This window comes from Oncorhynchus mykiss, chromosome 23 (genome assembly GCF_057628025.1).
Source record: "Oncorhynchus mykiss isolate SJ-2025 chromosome 23, ASM5762802v1, whole genome shotgun sequence".
Taxonomy (NCBI): Eukaryota; Metazoa; Chordata; class Actinopteri; order Salmoniformes; family Salmonidae; genus Oncorhynchus; species Oncorhynchus mykiss.
This window is the reverse complement of record NC_143044.1, coordinates 47,267,891-47,290,355: the sequence shown is the minus strand read 5'-3', so window position 1 is coordinate 47,290,355 and position 22,465 is coordinate 47,267,891. Positions and strand designations below refer to the sequence as shown.

General features: G+C 42.2%; 2 protein-coding genes across 3 annotated transcripts in view; one reads left to right on the top strand and one right to left on the bottom strand.

Moving 5' to 3' along the window:
• The window catches only part of LOC149972621 (uncharacterized), a 36,325-nt gene extending 18,133 nt beyond the window's left edge, over window positions 1-18,192 (top strand). The window contains exon 3 of the mRNA XM_090218037.1: window positions 18,079-18,192. Coding sequence (XP_090074163.1) covers window positions 18,079-18,192 — 114 coding nt within the window. The remainder of the gene's footprint in view (window positions 1-18,078) is intronic.
• The window catches only part of LOC110503000 (protein kinase C epsilon type), a 276,309-nt gene that overhangs the window by 234,704 nt on the left and 19,140 nt on the right, over window positions 1-22,465 (bottom strand). The gene's annotated exons all lie outside the window — the stretch shown is intronic.

Genomic DNA, 22,465 nt, shown 5'->3' with positions numbered 1-22,465 from the left:
CAACCAACTCAAAATACAACCACCTGGACAAACTCACGGAGAGGAGGGTGAGGCTATAGGTTAAGATAGAAACAACATAAGAGGGAGCATAGAATGATTCCAGACACTGCAACCTTCCTTTCCCCACTATGGGAAAGGTAGAGAGTGAAAGATATGTTTACACATGATGACACTTTGACCTCTCCCCTCTCAGCGGCCATGCAACTTAGTCTTGACATAGAACAGATACTTCAACCCTGCCCACAGTATTATACAAAAATACCATTCTGATGAGAATTAACTTACACACATTTGATAAATATAAAACATCTTACATATGTTACCAACAAATTCTGAATCTTCCCTAACATTTACCACTCCACTATGTCTCCCTGTCATGGCTTTTACGCCATCGGTACAGATACCAACACATCTTGACCACCAAAGTCCATTTGATGTCACAAAGCTCTCCAGTACTTTAAAAATATCCTCTCATGTTGTCCAGTGGTTTGCATGTCTTCCTAAATTGACCCACACATAAATGTAATGGACATATACCAGGAGCAGTGCCAGGCCCACCACGTCTGTTGACTCATCCAGCTGTAACGCATAGAATTCACTGGCCTGTATGCGAAGCAGTAACTGTTTCAAAACATCTCCTGCCATGTCACTGATGCATCGTGAAATTGTGTTGTTTGATGAAGGCATTGTCTGTATAGTTTTTATGGCCATCATTGTCCCAGCCAAATCCGTGGCAGCAGGAAGAATGAAGTCTTCCACAATAGGAAATTTGTCCTAGCCACTTGGTAGCTCACCATATAAGACACTTCTAGCCCCTTCTTATTAATGGTATCTGTTGCTTTTATACATGTCTTACTATTCGAAAGTCGTCTTTATTCTGGCTCAAAAAACTCCCGTGGCTTATTTTTCAAATGGTAATGTTTGTTTCTAATAGTTTGCGCAAGAGTGAAGGTTTCCCGCGAGAGAGTAATGTGATTGGATGTTAATTATTTGACTAGGCTACCTGTATTTTACATTGTGTTGTTATTTCGCTGAACACTAGATGGTTTAATTGTGTTTTTGGCATTGAAACTAGGCTAGAGAAAAAAAATTAAGAAACTCACCCAAATGTACAGCCCCGATGGAAAATATAAATGTACTGTTTGAAAATGTGAAGATTTTTATTTATTTTATTATAAAAATAAAACGTGAATCACATTTTTATTTGGCGCACCCCCGACGGCATTGCGCGTACTCCTGAGGGTATGAGTACCCCAGTTTGGGAATACCTGCTCCAATATAAATACAAACACTTATACCATAAAACTTAAATGAATAGCCTGGTTGTGTATTTGCTTAAATCACTGAACACAACTGGCGTCAGCAGTCCACACAGCTTTTTCTCATTTGCATAGTTAATTGTTTAATTCCAGCATTCACTTCCAGCATTTTAATCAATTTCATCATTTCCTGCACTAATGTGTTATCATTTACACACAATATCATGTTAATTTTGTCTTAGTATTCCTCTATATAAAATAATAATAATAATAATCTGTGACAGAATAATTATTCTCCTCCTTGACAGTGCATTTCTGGCACTTCTTAATTTCACCACTAGAGGGCAATCAGACGATTTCTAGGGGACGTGTCTTCAGAAGTTGACTGTTTTTGTGCTTGAATGTTAGCTAGCAGTTCTCAGATGTTAGCAGCCAAATGCTAGCAGTTTCATATTGGTGAAAAAATTGATGATTACCATCCTTTTTTGACTCATTACTGAATTAATGTAACAAATCTGAACTAATGTAACAAATCAAACATCTCAGGGGAGGCAGGTAGGTTAGTAGTTAGAGTGTTGGGCCAGTAACCAAAAAGTTGCTAGATCAAATCCCCGAGGTGACAAGGTAAAAATCTATCTTTCTTCCCCTGAACAAGGCACTGTTTCTAGGCTGTCATTGTAAATAATATTTTTTTCATAACTGACTTGCCTAGTTCAAAAAAACATTAAACCTTGTAATAAAGAGAAGGTCATTGATGATAACCTTGTCCAATTGTAGTTAGATCCGCCATTTATTTGAAACAGGCGTTTATTGTTAATTTGAAACCAGCGTTTATTTCCTGAAATGTGTGCTGTTGCCCGGCAATTAAAAGGGACAGGCAGCTTCTCGAAACTCGCCGTTTAGTCAAAAAATATCTTTCTTTATTTAACCAGGTAGGCCAGTTGAGAACAAGTTCTCATTTACAACTGCAACCTGGCCAAGATAAAGCAAAGCAGTGTGACAAAAAACAACACACAGTTAAACATGGGATGAACAAACGTACAGTCAATAACACACTAGAAAATAAAGTCATTATACAGTGTGTGCAAATGGCGTGAGGAGGTAAGGCAATAAGTAGGCCATAGTAGCGAAGTAATTACAATTTAGCGAATTAACACTGGAGTGATAGATGTGCAAATTATGTGCAAGTAGAAATACTGGTGTGAGCAGAAAGTGAGCAAAAGAGCAGAAAGTAAATTAAAAACAATATGGGGATGCGGTAGGTACATTGGGTGGGTTATTTACAGATGGGCTGTGTACAGCTGCAGTGATCGGTTAGCTGCTCAGATAGCTGATGTTTAAAGTTAGTGAGGGAAATGTAAGTCTCCAGCGTCAGAGATTTTTGCAATTCGTTCCAGTCATTGGCAGCAGAGAACTGGAAGGAAAGGTGGCCAAAGGAGGTGTTGGCTTTGGGGATGACCAGTGAGATATACCTGCTGGAGCGCGTGCTACTGGTGGGTTATTGTTATGGTGACCAGTGAGCTGAGATAAGGCAGAGCTTTACCTAACAAAGTCTTACAGATGACCTGGAGCCAGTGGGTCTGGTGACGAATATGTAGCGAAAGGGCCAGCCAACGAGTGCATAAAGGTTGCAGTGGTGGGTGGTGTTGGGGCTTTGGTGACAAAATGGTTGCCACTGTGATAGACTGCATCCAGTTTGCTGAGTAGAGTGTTGGAGGCTATTCTGTAAAAGAAGTTGAGGATCGGAGTTGAGGATCGGTAGGATGGTCAGTTTTACGAGGGTATGTTTGGAGGTGTGAGTGAAGGAGGCTTTGTTGCGAAATAGGAAGTCGATTCTAGATTTAATTTTGGATTGGAGATGTTTAATCTGAGTCTGGAAGGAGAGTTTACAGTCTAGCCAGACACCTAGGTATTTGTAGTTGTCCACATATTCTAAGTCAGAACCGTCCAGAGTAGTGATGCTAGTCGGGCGGGTGGGTGCGGGCAGCGATCGGTTGAAAAGCATGCATTTAGTTTTACTAGCGTTTAAGAGAAGTTGGAGGCCACGGAAGGAGTGTTGTATGGCATTGAAGCTCGTTGGGAGGTTTGTTAACACAGTGTCCAAAGAAGGGCCAGATGTATACAGAATGGTGTCGTCTGCGTAGAGGTGGATCAGGGAATCACCCGCAGCAAGAGCGACATCGTTGATATATACAGAGAAAAGAGTCGGCCCAAGAATTGAACCCTGGCCTCCCGGGTGGCACAGTGGTTAAGGGCGCTGTACTGCAGCGCCAGCTGTGCCATCAGAGACTCTGGGTTCGCGCCCAGGCTCTGTCGTAACCGGCCGCGACCGGGAGGTCCATGGGGCGACGCACAATTGGCCTAGCGTCGTCCGGGTTAGGGAGGGCTTGGTCGGTAGGGATGTCCTTGTCTCATCGCGCACCAGCGGCTCCTGTGGCATGCCGGGCGCAGTGCGCGCTAACCAAGGTTGCCAGGTGCACGGTGTTTCCTCCGACACATTGGTGCGGCTGGCTTCCGGGTTGGATGCACGCTGTGTTAAGAAGCAGTGCGGCTAGGTTAGATTGTGTATCGGAAGACGCATGACTTTCAACCTTCGTCTCTCCCGAGCCCGTACGGGAGTTGTAGCGATGAGACAAGATATTAGCTACTACAACAATTGGACACCACGAAATTGGGGAGAAAAAGGGGTAAAAATAAAATAAAATAAATAAAATAAAATAAAAAGAATTGAACCCTGTGGTACACCAATAGAGACTGCCAGAGGTCCGGACAACAGGCCCTCCAATTTGACACACTGAACTCTGTCTGGGAAGTAGTTGGTGAACCAGGCGAGGCAGTCATTTGAGAAACCAAGGCTGTTGAGTCTGCCGATAAGAATGCGGTGATTGACAGAGTGGAAAGCCTTGGCCAGGTCGATGAAGATAGCTTCATAGCACAGTCTTTTATCGATGGCGGTTATACCTTGAGCGTGACCAGCTCGGAAACCGGATTGCACAGTGGAGAATGTACGGTGGGATTTGAAATGGTCAGTGATCTGTTTATTAACTCGGCTTTCGAAGACTTTAGAAAAGGCAGTGAAGGATGGATAGGTCTTTACCAGTTTACCAGATGACCACGGCGGCTTTCCAATCTTTAGGGATCTCGGATGATTCGAAAGAGAGGTTGAACAGATTGGTAATAGGGGTTTCAACAATGGCAGCGGCTAATTTTAGAAAGAGAGGGTCCAGATTGTCTAGTCTCTTTCAGAACATCTGCTATCTGGATTTGGGTGAAGCTGGGGAGGCTTTGGCAAGTAGCTGCGGGGGTTGGCCACGGCTGGGGTAGCCAGGAGGAAAGCATGGCCAGCCGTAGAGAAATGCTTATTGAAATGTTCGATTATCGTGGATTTATCGGTGGTGACAGTGTTTGTGAGGAGAGCTTTATTGCGAGTAGGCATTTCGTTGTACTGTGTAGTTTACACGCAGTATCATAAATAAACGGATTAACTTGAACACATGGTTACACTATACCCTAATACAGAATAAAAGAAAACAGATTTCTAGAATTCCTAGAATTTATTGCATAGATTGAACATTGTTTTAAATCATTTTACCAAGTAGTGAACATAATTCATTACTGTAGTACGTGGAATTGGAGGAAATTTGTTTTAAACCGGCCATAAAATGAAAATGTTGGTGTGGTGCATTCATGCATCTCAATAAACTGGAACTTAAATGCATTATTACCTCCAACTTGGCCCAATTCACATTTCCAATAGCTCACTCTGACATACAGTGAGTGTACCAAGCTAGAATGGGCCCTGCGTCTCAACCAATAGCCAATGTAGGCTAAATATCCCAAGCAGAGGACAGCAACTTCCAGAGTGGGCCAGGCTCCTTGGGCTTTGCAGTGGCCACTCTGGTGTGGGTGTCCTCGGCAGAGCGGTTTTGCCGTAACCAAGTGAACAACAAGGCAGACACACAGTGAATTTAGATTTTGCCCAAGTGGTCAAGCCTCCGACGGGCACACACACACAGCCTATAGTTGTTCATCATTCTGGCCACCAAAAGAGAGAAGACAGGGAAGAAACAACCATCTACCTCAAGGCTGCTATACATATTGATTTGGTTTGTCATTCTATTGTATTTCATCAAATTTTTGTGGTAATTAAATAGAATTAATTTTGAATGTATCAGAATTCCTTTTCCAGAAATTGTTTTACCAGCTTCGTATATTCTCAAATTGAAAAAGTGAGGGAGCGCTGCTCCTCCTCCTGCACTATACCTCTGATTTTAAAGTCAAAGCATAATTCCGTAACCCCTGTCCCACTTACACACACGCAAGAAAATGAATTGTCATCGTTTAATTACATTTCTGTAGCTCTTGTCTCATCAAGATCTCTCACTCTCATTCCCACTGTGCCGCTGTGTCAGCTAGAGCTGCAAAAATGTTCAGTCTTCAGACGCTGTGGTGGGTCACTCAATTATAAAGGCCCCTGAGCGATCCATCCACAACTGCCTTCTTGTCTGAGTCTGTCTAAATGGGGATTGACTCTGGCAGTAGAGTATCTCCGAGTCTGTCTAAATGGGGATTGGCTCTGGCAGTAGAGTATCTCTGAGAATATCTAAATAGGGATTGACTCTGGCAGTAGAGTATCTCTGTGTCTGTCTAAATGGGGATTGACTCTGGCAGTGGAGTATCTCTCCTTCGTGATGAAGTGAAATCACATGACAGTGCTGTTCTCTATGGTGATGGCTGACCCAGCACTGTGCTAGAGAGAGAATAGTATTCACTACTGTGCATACACACACACATACTCACACTAACGCTCACACACATGCACATGCACCAACAGAACTGCATAATGTATTTGTTGCTCATTCATAAAGTGTTACAATGAGTGATACATTGAATATTCTATTTAGTCGTTCTGTTCTGCTTATTGCTATTGCCATAAACTGAATGAAGGGAGCTAGGAGAGGGAAAGAGATGGAGAGAGATAGAGAGGGAGAGAAAGACTGCAAGACAGGGTAGGTACAAACAGAGATGCACTTTCTCCTTTATTGTGAGAAATATTCCTCACCAAGAGATTAATAATTCACAGACATTACTACATTTATTCCAAATTGGAATTTATTTAACCCAGAGGAAAAAGTATTTCAGCCAAATATGTATCTGCCTGCCATAGCCTGAGGAACACTGAATAATAACATCTTCATAGTAAACAGTAACTATAGTGTTCATATTTTTCATGCCAATAAAGCAGCTTGAATTTGAATTTGAGAGAAAGAGAGAGGGGAGGCAGAGAGAGAGAGAGACAGACAGAGGGAGAGAGAAAGAGAGAGGGGAGGCAGAGGAAAAGAGGTGAGACAGAGGAAGAGAGAAAGAAAGAGGGGAGGCAGAGGAAGAGAGAGAAAGAGAGAGGGGAGGCAGAGAGAGAGAGAGGTTAGACAGAGGAAGAGAGAAAGAGAGAGAGGAGGCAGAGGAAGAGAGAGGTGAGACAGAGGAAGAGAGAAAGAGAGAGGGGAGGCAGAGGAAGAGAGAGGTGAGAGAGGAAGAGAGAGGTGAGACAGAGGTAGAGAGAAAGAGAGAGGGGAGGCAGAGGAAGAGAGAGGTGACAGAGGTAGAGAGAAAGAGAGAGGGGAGGCAGAGGAAGAGAGAGGTGAGACAGAGGAAGAGAGAAAGAGAGAGGGGAGGCAGAGGAAGAGAGAGGTGAGACAGAGGAAGAGAGAGGTGAGACAGAGGTAGAGAGAAAGAGAGAGGTGAGACAGAGGTAGAGAGAAAGAGAGAGGGGAGGCAGAGGAAGAGAGAGGTGAGACAGAGGGAGAGAGGTTACAGGAGCATGGAGAACATAGGGTTTGTTTTATCTCTGGCCTCAGTGACCCAAGCCAGGCGTGACACACACCGGAGCACTCTCACTCAAACACACGTACACACAACCACACGGAAACTCATACACTCTATAAAGTCACTGAGTCACACAGATGAGTCACACAGATGTTTATTGTGATATTGAATTTATCATTGTATTTTCAAATAGTCTTTGTTAATGAGAATCACATTCAGTTAGAAAGGGATGCATTCAAATAAACCAATTGCGTTTCTGTGTGACCTGTTACAGAGATTAGGATTAGCAAAAAGCCATATTCATAGTGTCAATCAATCATCATTTGCAATTAGCCATCAAGGTACAGGCTACACAAGTGAAGGAGCACAAATGTTGTCTGAAAAACACCAGCTGTCAAGACTGATTGAGATTATGAATCAGCAGAAAGTTAGCTCTTGAAGGTTAAATATGTGAATAGAGGGTCAATGGTATTGACATCTTTTATTTGTTTTGCTTTTACATCATTGTGACCATGATTAGAGGTTGCAGGATGGTAATGTGACGGATATGATAGTCTCTTATGGTGGTTTATTTTATTACTTGGATGTTTTAAAGTCACCGAGTGTACTTAACATGTAACAGGCATGTTTACCTATGAGGGCTAAGGGGTTTGATCAACCGCTTTTCACTCTAATTCTCAAGGAGAATAGTCTAATGACTGGAATATTTAGTGACTGATTTAAAGCAGGGTCTGCATCCTTGATATACACAGCTTTACCTTTTAGTTTTCTCTATTAGGTAGTATATATATATATATTTTTTTTCTCTGGATTATTCTGTACATATGTTGAGTGTCTCTGTATCTGGTATGTTTGCACAGTGCCGTTTTGTATTTTGATATTTTTCTTGGCAAGTGGAATTCAGTAGGGGGGAGTGTAACAGGGTTATATTGGTGATTCCCCTTGCCACTTTATTGTTAAGCCAATGGGTTTTTGGTTTGAGTTCGTCTTGCCTTCACCTACTCAACATGGCATCTTATTGGCTGGTTTGCGTAGCTTGCTTACGAGGGGGGATGTTCCAGTTAGAATCGTCCCAGTGAACAAGCACCAAACCAGCGGTAAGTTGTTGGTTGCAAAGCACTGTACATCAAAAGTGATTTTTATACTCTCAAGTGATGATTTAAATGTACAATTTATATCAAATTGTTTGTAAATGTTATTGGAACATCACACATAAGATGCAGCGGTTTTTGGAGAATATTTGTTGTGCATTTTGTTGTAGAGAATTCCCGCCAGTACTAGCTAGCAACTTACTGTGTCTGGTGGGGGGAGGTTCATATATTTTGTACAGTGCGTGAGTGCAGAGTTGGATGGTGAGACGTGCATTGCATGACGTGCAATTTTGTGTCGTTCTTATCAGGTACATTGTTAAATATATTATATTGTATATTGTAATTGTATTATTTTGGTAACTACCCCAGTGAACAAGCACCAAACCAGCGTGCGTGAGTGCAGAGTTGGATGGTGAGACGTGCATTGCATGACGTGCAATTTTGTGTCGTTCTTATCAGAATAAAGCTACATGACTGGTGCTACATGTTGGAGTTCCGTGTCGATGACTGATTGTACACAAGGCAAGACGAGTACTGTTACATGAAAAACACCAGCTGTCATGAATGGCAGGCAATTCTTTAATTATAGTAAAATAATTCAAAATGCAGACCCCCTGATTAGCTGTTTCTTTTTTGTTTTGACGGAGGAAATAGGCTACACTGTACAGCCATCTGATCTGCCTAGGTGCCGATTAGAAGCCTATTGTGTGTGCGCGTGCGTACGTGCGTGCGTGTGTGCGCGTGCGTGTGTGTGTGTGTGTATCAACACTGGGGATGGAAACACAGAGATGACTGGTGATAATGCTGACGGAAAACTGCAAACTCAAAGGAAAAGCGACTAAAACACAGTGTCTAGCATGTCTCGGGGGTATTTCTTCAAACAGCAATTCACTTCAAAGTCAGTTAGCAGGATTAAGACGTTTCTATTAGCATGGAACAATATTACAATATCATCTCAACCCTAACACACAAACACAGTTCTACAAAACAGACATACACACTAGAGACCCAGGGAGCTTGCCTCAGTGGAGCCTTTTTGAAAGATGCACCTGGAGACATTACGCACATGCACACACAACCAACAAACACACAATCCAGCCACCTTGCTCTGTCTGCAGAGAAAAGTTCATGGTTGGCCTGGCTCCTGCTGCTAATGCACTCACACTAGACAGAATAGAACAGAGCAGAGGAGAACAGAACAGAGCACAGCTCTAGCAGCCGACTGGGCCTGCATCTAAACATCAGGGACAGGACATACACAAAATGCAGCTCAACTAAGACACTAATGCCCTTTACAGACAGACTTTAAGGTATGCCCTTTACAGACTTTAAGGTATGCCGTTTACAGACTTTAAGGTATGCCCTTTACAGACTTTAAGGTATGCCCTTTACATACTTTAAGGTATGCCCTTTACAGTCAGACTTTAGGGTATGCCCTTTACAGTCAGACTTTAGGGTATGCCCTTTACAGACAGACGTTAAGGTATGCCCTTTCCAGACAGACTTTAAGGTATGCCCTTTACACACAGACTTTAAGGTATGCCCTTTACAGACAGACTTTAGGGTATGCCCTTTACAGTCAGACTTTAAGGTATGCCCTTTACACACAGACTTTAAGGTATGCCCTTTACAGTCAGACTTTAGGGTATGCCCTTTACAGTCAGACTTTAAGGTATTCCCTTTACAGTCAGACTTTAAGGTATGCCCTTTACACACAGGCAATGTTTTTTAGAGCACAGTCCCATTTTGAACCACATTCTTGCCGGCATAAGCCTTTTATACCTCCTGGGCACATGTAGAACTATGTGGGAGGACATATTTTAATACACCCACAAGTATATCCATTATTCAGGTCCTAAGAAACATTATAAGAGTGCCCTAAACCTTCAATAAAACACAGTCTCAAATAGCCGCCTATCCCTTTTAATAGCAAGGAAACAGCACACATTTCAGGTAACAAACACCTATTTCAAATAAAAGCCCGGTCTAAATAAATTGTTACAGGCTTTAATGTTTGATTTAGTACATAAAATAGTTCAGTATTGACTTGAAAAAATTACGGCAATCATCCGTTTTTATCGGCAGTAAAAAACTGCTAGCCATTGGCTGCTCACAACTGAATACTGCTAGCCAACTGGCAACCACAAAAACAGTCAACAACTTTCGGAAGTACAGACCCCAAGAAACCGTCTGATCGCCCTCTAGTGGCGAAAGTTAAAACAGACAAAAATGCAAAATTTTTTATAGACCCGTACCCCTTCAAATATTCAACCTCCAGCTGTGTACCCCTTCTAGCAGCAGGTTCAGCACTAGAGGTCAACCGATTCTGATTGTTCAACGCCGATACCGATACCGATTATTGGAGGACCAAAAAAAGCCGATACAGATTAATCGGCCAATTTTGTAAAATGTATTTGTAATAATGACAATTACTACAATACTGAATGAACACTTATTTTAACTCAATATAATACATCAATAAAATCAATTTAGCCTCAAACAAATAATGAAACATGTTCAATTTGGTTTAAATAATGCAAAAACAAAGTGTTGGAGAAGAAAGTAAAAGTGCAATATGTGCCATGTAAGAAAGCTAACGTTTAAGTTCCTTGCTCAGAACATGAGAACATATGAAAGCTGGTGGTTCCTTTTAACATGAGTCTTCAATATTCCCAGGTAAGAAGTTTTAGGTTGTAGTTATTATAGGAATTATAGGACTATTTCCCTCTCTACCATTTGTATTTCATTAACCTTTGACTATTGGATGTTCTTATAGGCACTTTAGTATTGCCAGTGTAACAGTATAGCTTCCATCCCTCTCCTCGCTCCTCCCTGGGCTCGAACCAAGAACACAACGACAACAGCCACCCTCGAAGCAGCGTTGCCCATGCAGAGAAAGGGAAACAACCACCCCAAGGCTCAGAGCGAGTGACGTTTGAAACGCTATTAGCACCCGCTAACTAGCTAGCCATTTCACTTTGGTTACACCAGCCTCATCTCGGGAGTTGATAGGCTTGAAGTCATAAACAGCGCAATGCTTGACGCACAACGAAGAGCTGCTGGCAAAACGCACGAAAGTGCTGTTTGAATGAATGTTTACGCGCCTGCTTCTGCCTACCACCGCTCAGTCAGCAGCCATCCCCTGCGGCGCCATCTCATCTCTCAGAATATCTCTTTGAGCATGGTGAAGTTATTAATTATACTTTGGATGGTGTATGAATACATACAGTCACTACAACATACAGGTGTCCTTCCTAACTCAGTCGCCAGAGAGGAAGGAAACCGCTCAGGAATTTCACCGTGAGGCCAATGGTAACTTTTCAAAACAGTACACAGTTTAATGACTGTGATAGGAGAGGAGAAAAAATGAGGATGGATCAACATATTTTTAAAATCATTTTAGTAATTTAGCAGACACTCTTATCCAGAGCGACTTACATGAGCAATTAGGGTTAAGTGCCTTGATCAAGGGCACATCGACACATTTTTCACCTAGTCGGCTCAGGGGTTGAACCAGCCACCTTTCAGTTACTGGCCCAACACTCTTAACTGCTAGGCTACCTGCCAAAGTTACTCCACAATACTAATGTAAACGACAGAGTGAAAAGAAATGAGCTTGTACAAAATTTAAATATTCCAATACATGCATCCTGTTTGCAATAAAGCACTAAAGTAAAACTGCAAAAAAGTGCAAAGAAATTCACTTTTAGTTCTGAATACAAAGCGTTATGTTTGGGGTAAATCCAACACAACACATCACTGACTACCACTCTTCATATTTTCAAGCATGGTGATGGCTACATCATGTTATGGATATGCTTGTCATTGGCAAGGACTAGGGAGTTTTTTTTTGGATAAAAAGAAGTGGAATAAAGCTAAGTACATGCAAAATCCTTGAAAACTTGGTTCAGTCTGCTTTCCAACAGACAATGGGACACAAATTTGCCTTTCAGCAGGACAATAACCTAAAACACAAGGTCAAATCTACACTGGAGTTGCTTACCAAGATGACATTGAATTTTCCTGAGTGGCCTAGTTACAGTTTTCACTTGATAATGTACGGCAGGACTTGAAAATGGCTGTCTAGCAATGACCAACAACCAACTTCACAGAGCCTGAAGAATTTTTTAAGAATAATGTGCAAATATTGTACAATCCAGGTGTGCAAAGCTCTTAGAGACTTACCCAGAAAGAGTCAGGTGATTGACTCAGGGGTGTGAATACTTATGTAAATTAGATATTTCTGTATATCATTTTCAAAAATGTGCAAAAATGTCTATAAACATGTTTTCACTTCGTCATTATGGGGTATTGCTTGTAGATAGGTGAGAAAAATATATTTTTATCAATTTTGATTTCAGGCTGTAACACAACAAAATGTGGAGTAAGTCAAGGGGTCTGAATCATTTCTGAAGATACTGTACATAACATGCTGGCAAAATGTTCTGATCAGTGCTGATAAATTAGCCAAGTAGACAAGATGATCATGCCCAGCACTCAACTCAACTTAGTTAACACTTCCATAGCCTTATTGTAGCCTAACGAATATCCAAATGGAGATTCAATGAAAATAAAAATGATCCATTGATTGATTTCAAGACCCCCGAAACGGTGCTGAAATAGTTGACCACATGCATTTAGACTACTGCTTCAATGAAATGTAGCCTATTAACAATTGGATGACTTTGGGAGTTTCAGTATGCAACAATTTGATGCCTTCAATTGCATTAGCCTACTTTATTCCAATATTTTGGTCATTTTGTGATCTTTATTCTTTATCGATGCTGAACAAAGTTTAGAACTGCCAGGAAGATAGTAGTAATGGGCACCGCCTAGCAACCATCAAGAGTTGTACTCTTTTGTTTTTACACGGAGGCAAGAGGCATTACAACTACATTTCATACTTTGCCATAATCAGAACTTTACAGTAATCATGACTAGGTCAGCTGGCAGAAATACAAGTTTAGGCTTTCAGATATGAAGAAAAGTTGGCAAAAAGTTGGTGGGATGCTGAAGTTGGCAAAAAAATGTATTGGTTTAGAAGTTGTATTGATTAATAGGGAAAGATCCCACAGACGTCAGTTCAACGTCTAGTTTTGATTTAGGCCTTGTTTGTTTGAGTGGTCAACTAACGTGAATTCAACGTGAAATCAACACACATTTTGCCATGTCATTGATTACTGTTTTCAAATCGTTATTTCAACCAGTTTTTGCCCAGTGGAAATAGGGAAAGAGTGATGGATAATAGCTGATGCAACTCACGTGACTCACAGCAAGGGAGAGCTGTGGCACACTGGTTTGGACAGGAGGCCATTGTAAATGTAGTATTCGAGCAGAGATGTGCTTATTTCTGAGCTTTGATTCGTTCTCTCAAATGTTTTTGGTTCTTTCCTGGGGGGTTGAAAATCCAACAGTTGTATTGGAAGGGGGAGGCGCTCGGGGGCTGTGTGTGAAAAAGACAAAGAGGAGAACCAATCAATAACCCCCCCCCCCCCCCCCCTTCATTATTGACGCATCGTGCCGACAACATCAAAACAGACATTCCAGACTCTGAAGTCCAGAGGACTTGGAGTTAGGCGTAGCCAGACTAAAAGGATAGGGGTTGGATAGGAAAACACAGAAGATATCTAGCATGTGTTATTGGCCCAAGAACCCACGATGCTCTACTTCAGCAGATGAACAGTGGGCATTTGGTCAACAGCAGGGGTCTCAAATCCACGGACTACAGGCTCTAGTGGTCTTCTCCAGCCGGCACACACACACACACACTCCTCTAACCCCTCCACACTCTCTGTCCTCTGTCCAGCCGAATTATACCTCATTACTCCAACAGGGCCGACCTGTTTGGAGATACGGTACGAGTGTGTCTGACTATGAGAGGCAGGCTTTTTGGATGGGTTTAGGGGAAGCCAACCATGAAAAGCTTTTAAATATGAATTGCACGCACACACATGATCTACTGTCAGTGGCCACTCATCCATGTCCCCCCTCGACAGCCATGTCTGTCTCTCATCCATTTGTCCCTGCTGAATAATGATGAGGAAACTTTCGCCAGTGAGCGGCTCTAGTGACAGGACAGCTATCTGCTGGAAATCAGGCGGACCGTAAAGACATCTGAGGAGAAGACGATAATACACAAACTAAAACATGTAGCAGGAGATAAACAATGGCCGCCATCCTGGCTTCGCATTACACTGATCTCAAAACACTGGGCTGGTGAAAGCAGAATGGAAGATGCCCACAGGAAATGTGCTTTCACCTATCCCATTCGTAAACATCAGAGAGGAAAGACGAGGAGATGAGGAGAGGAAACCACTTTAGATTATTAAAATGCACCCAAGAGATGGACCCCTCCCTGTCTGTCTATGGGTTTCTAACCACATGCCTGTGACATGTACCTCATCTGCCTTACATCACAGAGCCGGGCTGTCAAACACTTCAGAGAGGAAGAGTCAACGTGTCACTATCACTCCCACGCTACTGATTGACACTGCCGGCCATCTGCTTTCCAGGAAGACACTGAAAAGGCCGAGAGAGACGGAGAGAGAGAGAGGGAGAGAGGGTGGAGAGAGGATGGATGGATGACACATCGATGATGTTACGTAGAGACCCAACTCTGCTCCACAATGTCATGGTGCTGCTGTGTGCTAACAGAATGGACAGATGTAATCTTGGATTAATTTCCTTTGAAACTGAATTATAATCTGGTGAGTGGTTTTTGGAGCATAACCTGGCAGGTCTGGTAGTGCCGGTGGGGACAGTCACGGGGCGGTGGGGATGTCAGTTATATAAGTGAGAAGAGGACATAGGCCTGTTCACACGCTGAATAGTGAGTAGAAGAATAGGGGGAGAGGGCTGTCCATTAAACTGCTAGGGCATTTAGAGTCTCTCGTTAGTGTGAGACCTGGGAACCTGGCACTCTTCACCATGATACAGTGGATCAAAGAGTACATGGACTCTCTCTGTCCTTTGTTTCTCCTTTCTCTTTCCTCTCCTTCACTTGCTCTCTTCTCTCTATCAATGATGGCTCATTCTGTTCCACAATCCATCCTTTCCTCCTTGGCTCCTTCTCTCACTCGCTCCCTCTCTCTGTCATATCATGTCACACTGTTCCCATCCCTCCTTTCTGTTCTCGTTCTCTATCTCAGCATGAAAGGTGTGTAGTCCTCCCACTCCCATCTGTCATCACTGTTTCCTCAGCACAGCACTGACCATTCACACACAACACACACATTAGCCAATTTGTTATAGTTGTATTTTTTTATCCTTTATTTAACTAGGCAAGCCAGTTAAGAACAAATTCTTATTTACAAAGACAACCTACCAAGCCTGAACCCCGACGACACTGGGCCAATGATGTATACCTATGCCAGAATTTCTTTGACATTATGTTATCATATGGATCCTGCCTCTAATTGTATCAACTCCCATTCATATGATCTACATTTTGATTCTCTGTCTCTCTCTCTGACTCCCTCGCTCTTCTGCACTCTAGAGCCCTCTCTCCCCCTCTTCTTATCCTCAGTGTGAAAGTAGGACAGAGGTATGAGCCACTCACATCCATCTGCCATCCCACCCTGACAATGAACATAGACACACAAGCACGCACACATGTATCCACACACACGCTTACACACACACTTACACATGCACACACACTTACACACAGAGACACGCTTACACACACACACACATACAGTTCCCTCCAGAAACTCATATCCTATTGTACATTTCCAGTCTTCTTCTGGGTTAACTCCCACATCTTTCTCTGACCCACCTCAATAACATCATGCATTGAGTAGCATTGTCTCCACTTACAGCCTAGCATTGTGGAAGGCCAAGCATTGTTGAAGGACTAGCATTGTTGACAGGCCTAGCTGGAGGGATTCTATCTGGTGCAGCAGAGTGAGCTGATCTGGGGTTCATCTGAACTGATGGAAAGGAACAGGTAGCCCCTGCTAAAGGGTCAAACAGACAAACATGTGCTCTACAGGCCAAATACAAGGCCAGGTTTTGTAAAGGCACAATCTATCACAGTGCTCTCAGATTACACTGTCACGGGATTCCTCCTGGGAAGGAGAGGCGGACCAAAATGCAGCATGGTTATATATTTTAATAGAAAAACTCAACATGAACCTAATACAAAACAATAAATGTGGCAAAACCGAAACAGCCCTATCTGGTGCAACAAAGACAGGAAACAACCACCCACAAACCCAACACAAAACAGGCAACCTAAATATGGTTCCCAATCAGAGACAATGACTAACACCTGCCTCTGATTGAGAACCATATCAGGCCCAAACACAGAAACAGACAAACTAGACATCCAACATAGAATGCCCACTCAGATCACACCCTGACCAAACAAAACATAGAAACATACAAAGCAAACTATGGTCAGGGTGTGACATACACACATGTGGTAGTAGACCGCACTGCCAACTAGTCTCTTTTCTGGTCCCTTGGCACAGTTTGTCATCACTCCACCATGAAGACTAAAACTCTTTGCGTGAATTGTCTGATGATGCTGTAGGAATAAACAGGACTTCTCAATCCCATTAAAATACACTCACCAAACGGCTCTTAAACATAAATGGGAAGTGTATAGACTGCTCGTCGTACATCTCATTCCAAAATCATGGGCATTAATTTGGAGTTGGTCCCCCCCTTTGTTGCGATAACAGCCTCCACTCTTCTGTGAAGACTTTCCACTAGTTGTTGGAACATTGCTGTGGGGACATGCTTCCATTCAGCCACAAGATCATTAGTGAGGTCAGGCACTGGTGTTGGGCGATTAGTCCTGGCTTGCAGTCGGCATTCCAGTTCATCCCAAAACTGTTCGATGGGTTTGAGGTGAGGACTCTGTGCAGGACAGTCAAGTTCTTCCACACCAATCTTGAAAAACCTTTTTCTGTTTGGACATCGGTTTGTGCACAGGGGCAATGTTATGCTGAAATAGGTAAGGGACTTCCCCAAACTGTTGCCACAAAGTTGGAAGCACAGAATTGTTTGCTGTGCTTCCACAATGTTAGTCCTTCCACAATGTCATTGTATGCTGTAGAGTTAAGATTTCCCTTCACTGGAACTAAGGGGCCTAGCCCGAACCATGAAAAACAGCCCCAGACCATTATTCCTCCCCCAACAACCTTTACAGTTGGAACTATGCATTGGTATAGGTAGTGTTCTCCTGGCATCCGCCAAACCCAGATTAGTCCGTCGGACTACTATATGGTGAAGCATGATTCATCACTCCAGAGAGCGCTTTTCCACTGCTCCAGAGTCCAATGGTGGCGAGCTTAACACCACTCCAGCCGACGCTTGGCATTTCTCATGTTGATCTTAGGCTTGTGCGCGGCTGCTCGGCCATGGAAACCCATTTTATGAAGCTCCCAACGAATAGTTATTGTGCTGACGTTGCTTCCAGAGGCAGTTTGGAACTTGGTAGTGAGTGTTGCAACCGAGGACAGACGGTTTTTAAGAATTTTACGATTTTCAGGCCAGAAACAAGGAGCATAGAGATTGTGAGAGGTGACTATAGGAATTGAGACTATGGAGCTATAACAATAATAGGTTTCACAGTGGTAGCCTATAGAAGTTGTTTGGTTGGGCTCTAGACGTTTGTCTTTCAGGTGTCCCTCTCTCCTCTAGCTCCACCCCCTCACTTTCCCTTTCTTGGCATCTTTCATCTGATTTAATGCCCACTTTGGGAACTGTGTCATCTAACAAAAGGAAGCTACAACTATGTCATCTAACGAATGGGAGCTACAACTATGTCATCTAAAGAATGGGAGCTACAACTATGGCATCTAACAAATGGGAGCTACGACTATGTCATCTAAGAAATGGGAGCTATGACTATGTCATCTAATGAATGGGAGCTACGACTATGTCATCTAAAGAATGGGAGATATGACTATGTCACCTATAAGGACTGGGAGCTACGACTATGTCACCTAAGGAATGGGAGCTACGACTGTCACCTAAGGAATGGGAGCTACGACTATGTCACCTAAGGAATGGGAGCTATGACTATGTTATCTAAGGAATGGGAGGTATGACTATGTTATCTAATGAATGGGAGCTACGACTATGTTATCTAACGAATGGAACTTAACAAATCATGCCAGGGAAAAACAGAGCAGCTTCCCTGCTCCAGTAACGTCCATGTAAGCACTTTTAGGAGCCAAAACATTCCCCTGGGAAAATGACATCAAAAACTGGATAGACTATCAGGTGTGCTGTGTGATATGAAATCAGTAGGTCTCTGTTGTTGTTTAGAAAAAAAATCAATCTCATAAAAAGTTCCATTCAGTTAATGTAAAATTATTTTCTATCTCTATGCCTCTCTCTCTGTATGCTATTGTGTCTGAAATGTAGTGTCAGAGTACGTTAGGGTATAAAGAGACAGGCAGTATGCTATTCTGTCTGAAATGTAGTGTCAGAGTACGTTAGGGTAGAAAGAGACGGGCAGTATGCTATTCTGTCTGAAATGTAGTGTCAGAGTACGTTAGGGTAGAAAGAGACGGGCAGTATGCTATTCTGTCTGAAATGTAGTGTCAGAGTACGTTAGGGTAGAAAGAGACGGGAACTATGCTATTCTGTCTGAAATATAGTGTCAGAGTACGTTAGGGTAGAAAGAGATGGGCAGTACGCTATTCTGTCTGAAATGTAGTGTCAGAGTATGTTAGGGTAGAAAGAGACGGGCAGTATACTATTCTGTCTGAAATGTAGTGTCAGAGTACGTTAGGGTAGAAAGAGACAGACAGCAGCTTTTTTTGACTGTCATAATATTGCCAAATTGAGAGTCATCTTTTTACATCCCATGTATCCTGGGATTCCAGAAAGCCTAGTGTCACCAGGGTTTTGAAGAGGAGAATACTACACAAGCAACAGATATAGCTGTCTGTCTCTCTTCTCGATCTCCCTACCCCTTCCCACTTCTCTCTCTCCCGACCCTTTCTTTCTCTCTGGGAAGTAAACTTGGAGAATGAAAACAGGAAGTGGATGGTGTGACTCAAACGCACCGCTGGTATTTTTAGACGCAGCCCTCAGCCTGTTTCCTCCTGGCCACGGAGAGGACACTGCTGTCCGCTCCTCTACAGTGTCCCACTGGGAAACAGGGTCAACGACGAGAAAGGGTCCCGTCACTTCAGACATTCAGCTGTAACATACAGCTCCCAAACAACAACCTGTTCACACCCGTTCACACCACACTATAAATTGAACTAGCACCACACCAAGCACTGCAGTGGAATATGTTGACCTTACCTCAATCACTGAAAATGTACTGTATAGCTAAAACGGGTTTGGACCAGTGAGTAGTGTTACCCTACCATGTTACGTTACCCTACCATATTACGTTACCCTACCAAGTTACGTTACCCTACTATGAATAAGAGTTACAATGCTAGCACTGAGGCGGTGTGGCCTAGTAGGAACAATACTTTATGCAGCTCACCCTGCACCTTGCACTATCAGCTCCAATGTAAATAACATGAGTAAGTCTACTTCTGATAAGCGTCCCAGTAAAGCGTCCCACAATCAAGCAACAAACAGCAAAAATTAACATATGTAGCCTAAGAAACAAGGTCCATGAAGTCAATAACTTGCTTGTAACAGATGACATTCATATTCTGACAATCAATGAAACTGACCTTTGCTGATACAGTGGTGGCAATACATGGTTATAACATCTACAGAAAAGACAGAAATGCCAGTGGTGGTGTTGCCGTTTATATTCAGATCCACATTCCTGTAAAGCTTCGAGACGATATAATGTTAAATACTGTTGAAGTAATATGGCTACAGGTTCAGCTGCCTCAACTAAAGCCCATTCTTGTGGAAAGATGCTATAGACCACAAAGTGCTAACAGTCAGTATCTGGATAATATGTGTGAAATGTTTGATATTCTATGTGATATCAACAGAAAAGTATATTTTCTGGGTGATTTAAATATTGACTGGATCACATCAAGCTGCCCACTCAGGAAAAACTTCAAACTGTAACCAGTGCCTGCAACCTGGTTCAGGTTGTCAGTCAACCAACCAGGGTAGTTACAAATACCACAGGAATGAAATCATCAACATGTATTGATCCCATCTTTACTAATGCTGCAGAAATTTGCTTTAAAGCAGTATCCAAATCCATAGGAGGCATTGATCACAATATAATAGGCATATCTAGGTAAACCAAAGTTCCAAAGGCTGGGCCTAATATAGTGTATAAGAGGCCATACAAGAAGTTTTGTAGTGATTCATATGTTGATGATGTAAAAAATATTTGCTGGTCTGTGGTGTGTAATGAGGAGCAACCAGAAGCTGCACTGGACATATTTATGAAACTACTTATTCCAGTTAATAATAAGCACACAACCATTAAGAAAATTACTGTAAAAACGTATATCTCCTTGGATTGATGAGGAATTGAAAACTTGTATGAATGAGAGGGCGGAGGCAAAAGGTATGGCAAATAAATCTGCCAACTCAACTGATTGGCAAACGTACTGCAAATTAAGAAATCATGTGACTAAATAAAAATAAAATATACTATGAAGCAAAGATCAATTATATAAAGAATAACAGTAAAAAGCTTTGAGGCACCTTAAATAACATTTTGGGAAAAAAAGCCAACTCATCTCCATCATTCATTGAATCAGATGGCTCATTCATCACAAAGCCCTCTGATATTGCCAACTACTTTTATTACTTTTTCATTGGCAAAACAAGCAAACTTAGGGGTGAACTGCCAGCAACAAATGCTGACACTAAGTATATAGGACCAAATTATGAAAGACAAGAATTGTACATTTGAATTCCGTAAAGTCAGTGTGGAAGAGGTGAAAAAATTATTGTTGTCTATCAACAATGACAAGCCTCCAGAGTCTGACAATCTGGATGGAAAATTACTGAGGATAATAGTGGACGAAATAGGCACTCCTATTTGCCACATCTTCAATTTAAGCCTACTAGAAAGTGTGTGCCCTCAGGCCTGGAGGGAAGCTAAAGTCATTCCAACACGCAGACCAATCAGCCTGTTACAAACCCTTAGTAAACTTCTGGAATTTTTTTTTTGACCAGATACAATACTTTTTCACAGTAAACTAATTGACAACAGACTTTCAGCACGCTTATAGAGAAGAACACTCAACAAGCACAGCACTTACACAAATGACTGATTATTGGCTGAGAGAAATGTATGATAAAATTACTGTGGGGGCTGTCTTGTTAGACTTCATTGCAGCTTTTGACATTATCTATCATATTCAGCTGCAAAAACGTATGTGTTATGGATTTACACCCCCTGCTATAATGTGGATGAAGAGTTACTTGTCTAACAGAATACAGAGGGTGTTCTTTAATGGAAGCCTCTCAAACATAATCCAGGTAGAATCAGGAATTCCCCAGGGTAGCTGTTTAGGCCCCTTGCTTTTCTCAATTTTTACTAACAACATGCCACTCACTGCCTTTGAGTAAAGCTAGAGTGTCGATGTATGGAGATGACTCAACACTATACACATCAGCTACTACATTGACTGAAATGACTGCAACACTTAACAAAGAGCCGCAGTTAGTTTGAGTGGGTGGCAAGGAATAAGTTAGCCCTATTTCTAAAACTAAAAGCATTTTATTTGGGACAAATAAAATATATTGATATAGTAGTAGCTAAGATGAGGAGAAGTCTGTCCATAATAAAGTGATGCTCTACCTTCTTATCAACACTATTAACAAGGCAGGTCCTACAGGCCCTAGTTTTGGCGAACCTGGACTACTGTTCAGTCATGTGGTCAGATCCCCAAAAAAGGACGAAGGAAATTTGCAATCAGATCAGTTGTCATCTGAGACATTATTACTGATTATAGGATAACAAACTGTATCTTGGAAAGTCTACACATTATAGTTATCAAATTCACATGGAATTGTTGTGCAATTTAAATATTTAAATATGAAACTATTCGTGAACAGATTAAATGTAATTTTAGCTTCTAAATGAGAGAATTGGTTTTCATAAGTGAACTAGGCTCAACTCAGTGGCCCCGCCCAGGTGAACAGACATTGGTTGTAAACTATGAAACAAATGTAACTTTGTGTTCCCGAGGAAGTGAGGACGACGGTCCATACGTTAAAAGGGCTAATATCAAACTACAGAACTAAGCCACTTTCAGCGTGAACTTAAAGTATGGCAACTTGGTTTGAACTTTGAACTCTTATTCACTAAATAAGTGATACTTCCTAGCCGTTGAGTGAGCAGCAGCAGCTGTAAACATATCTCAGCATATCGCAGCTGTA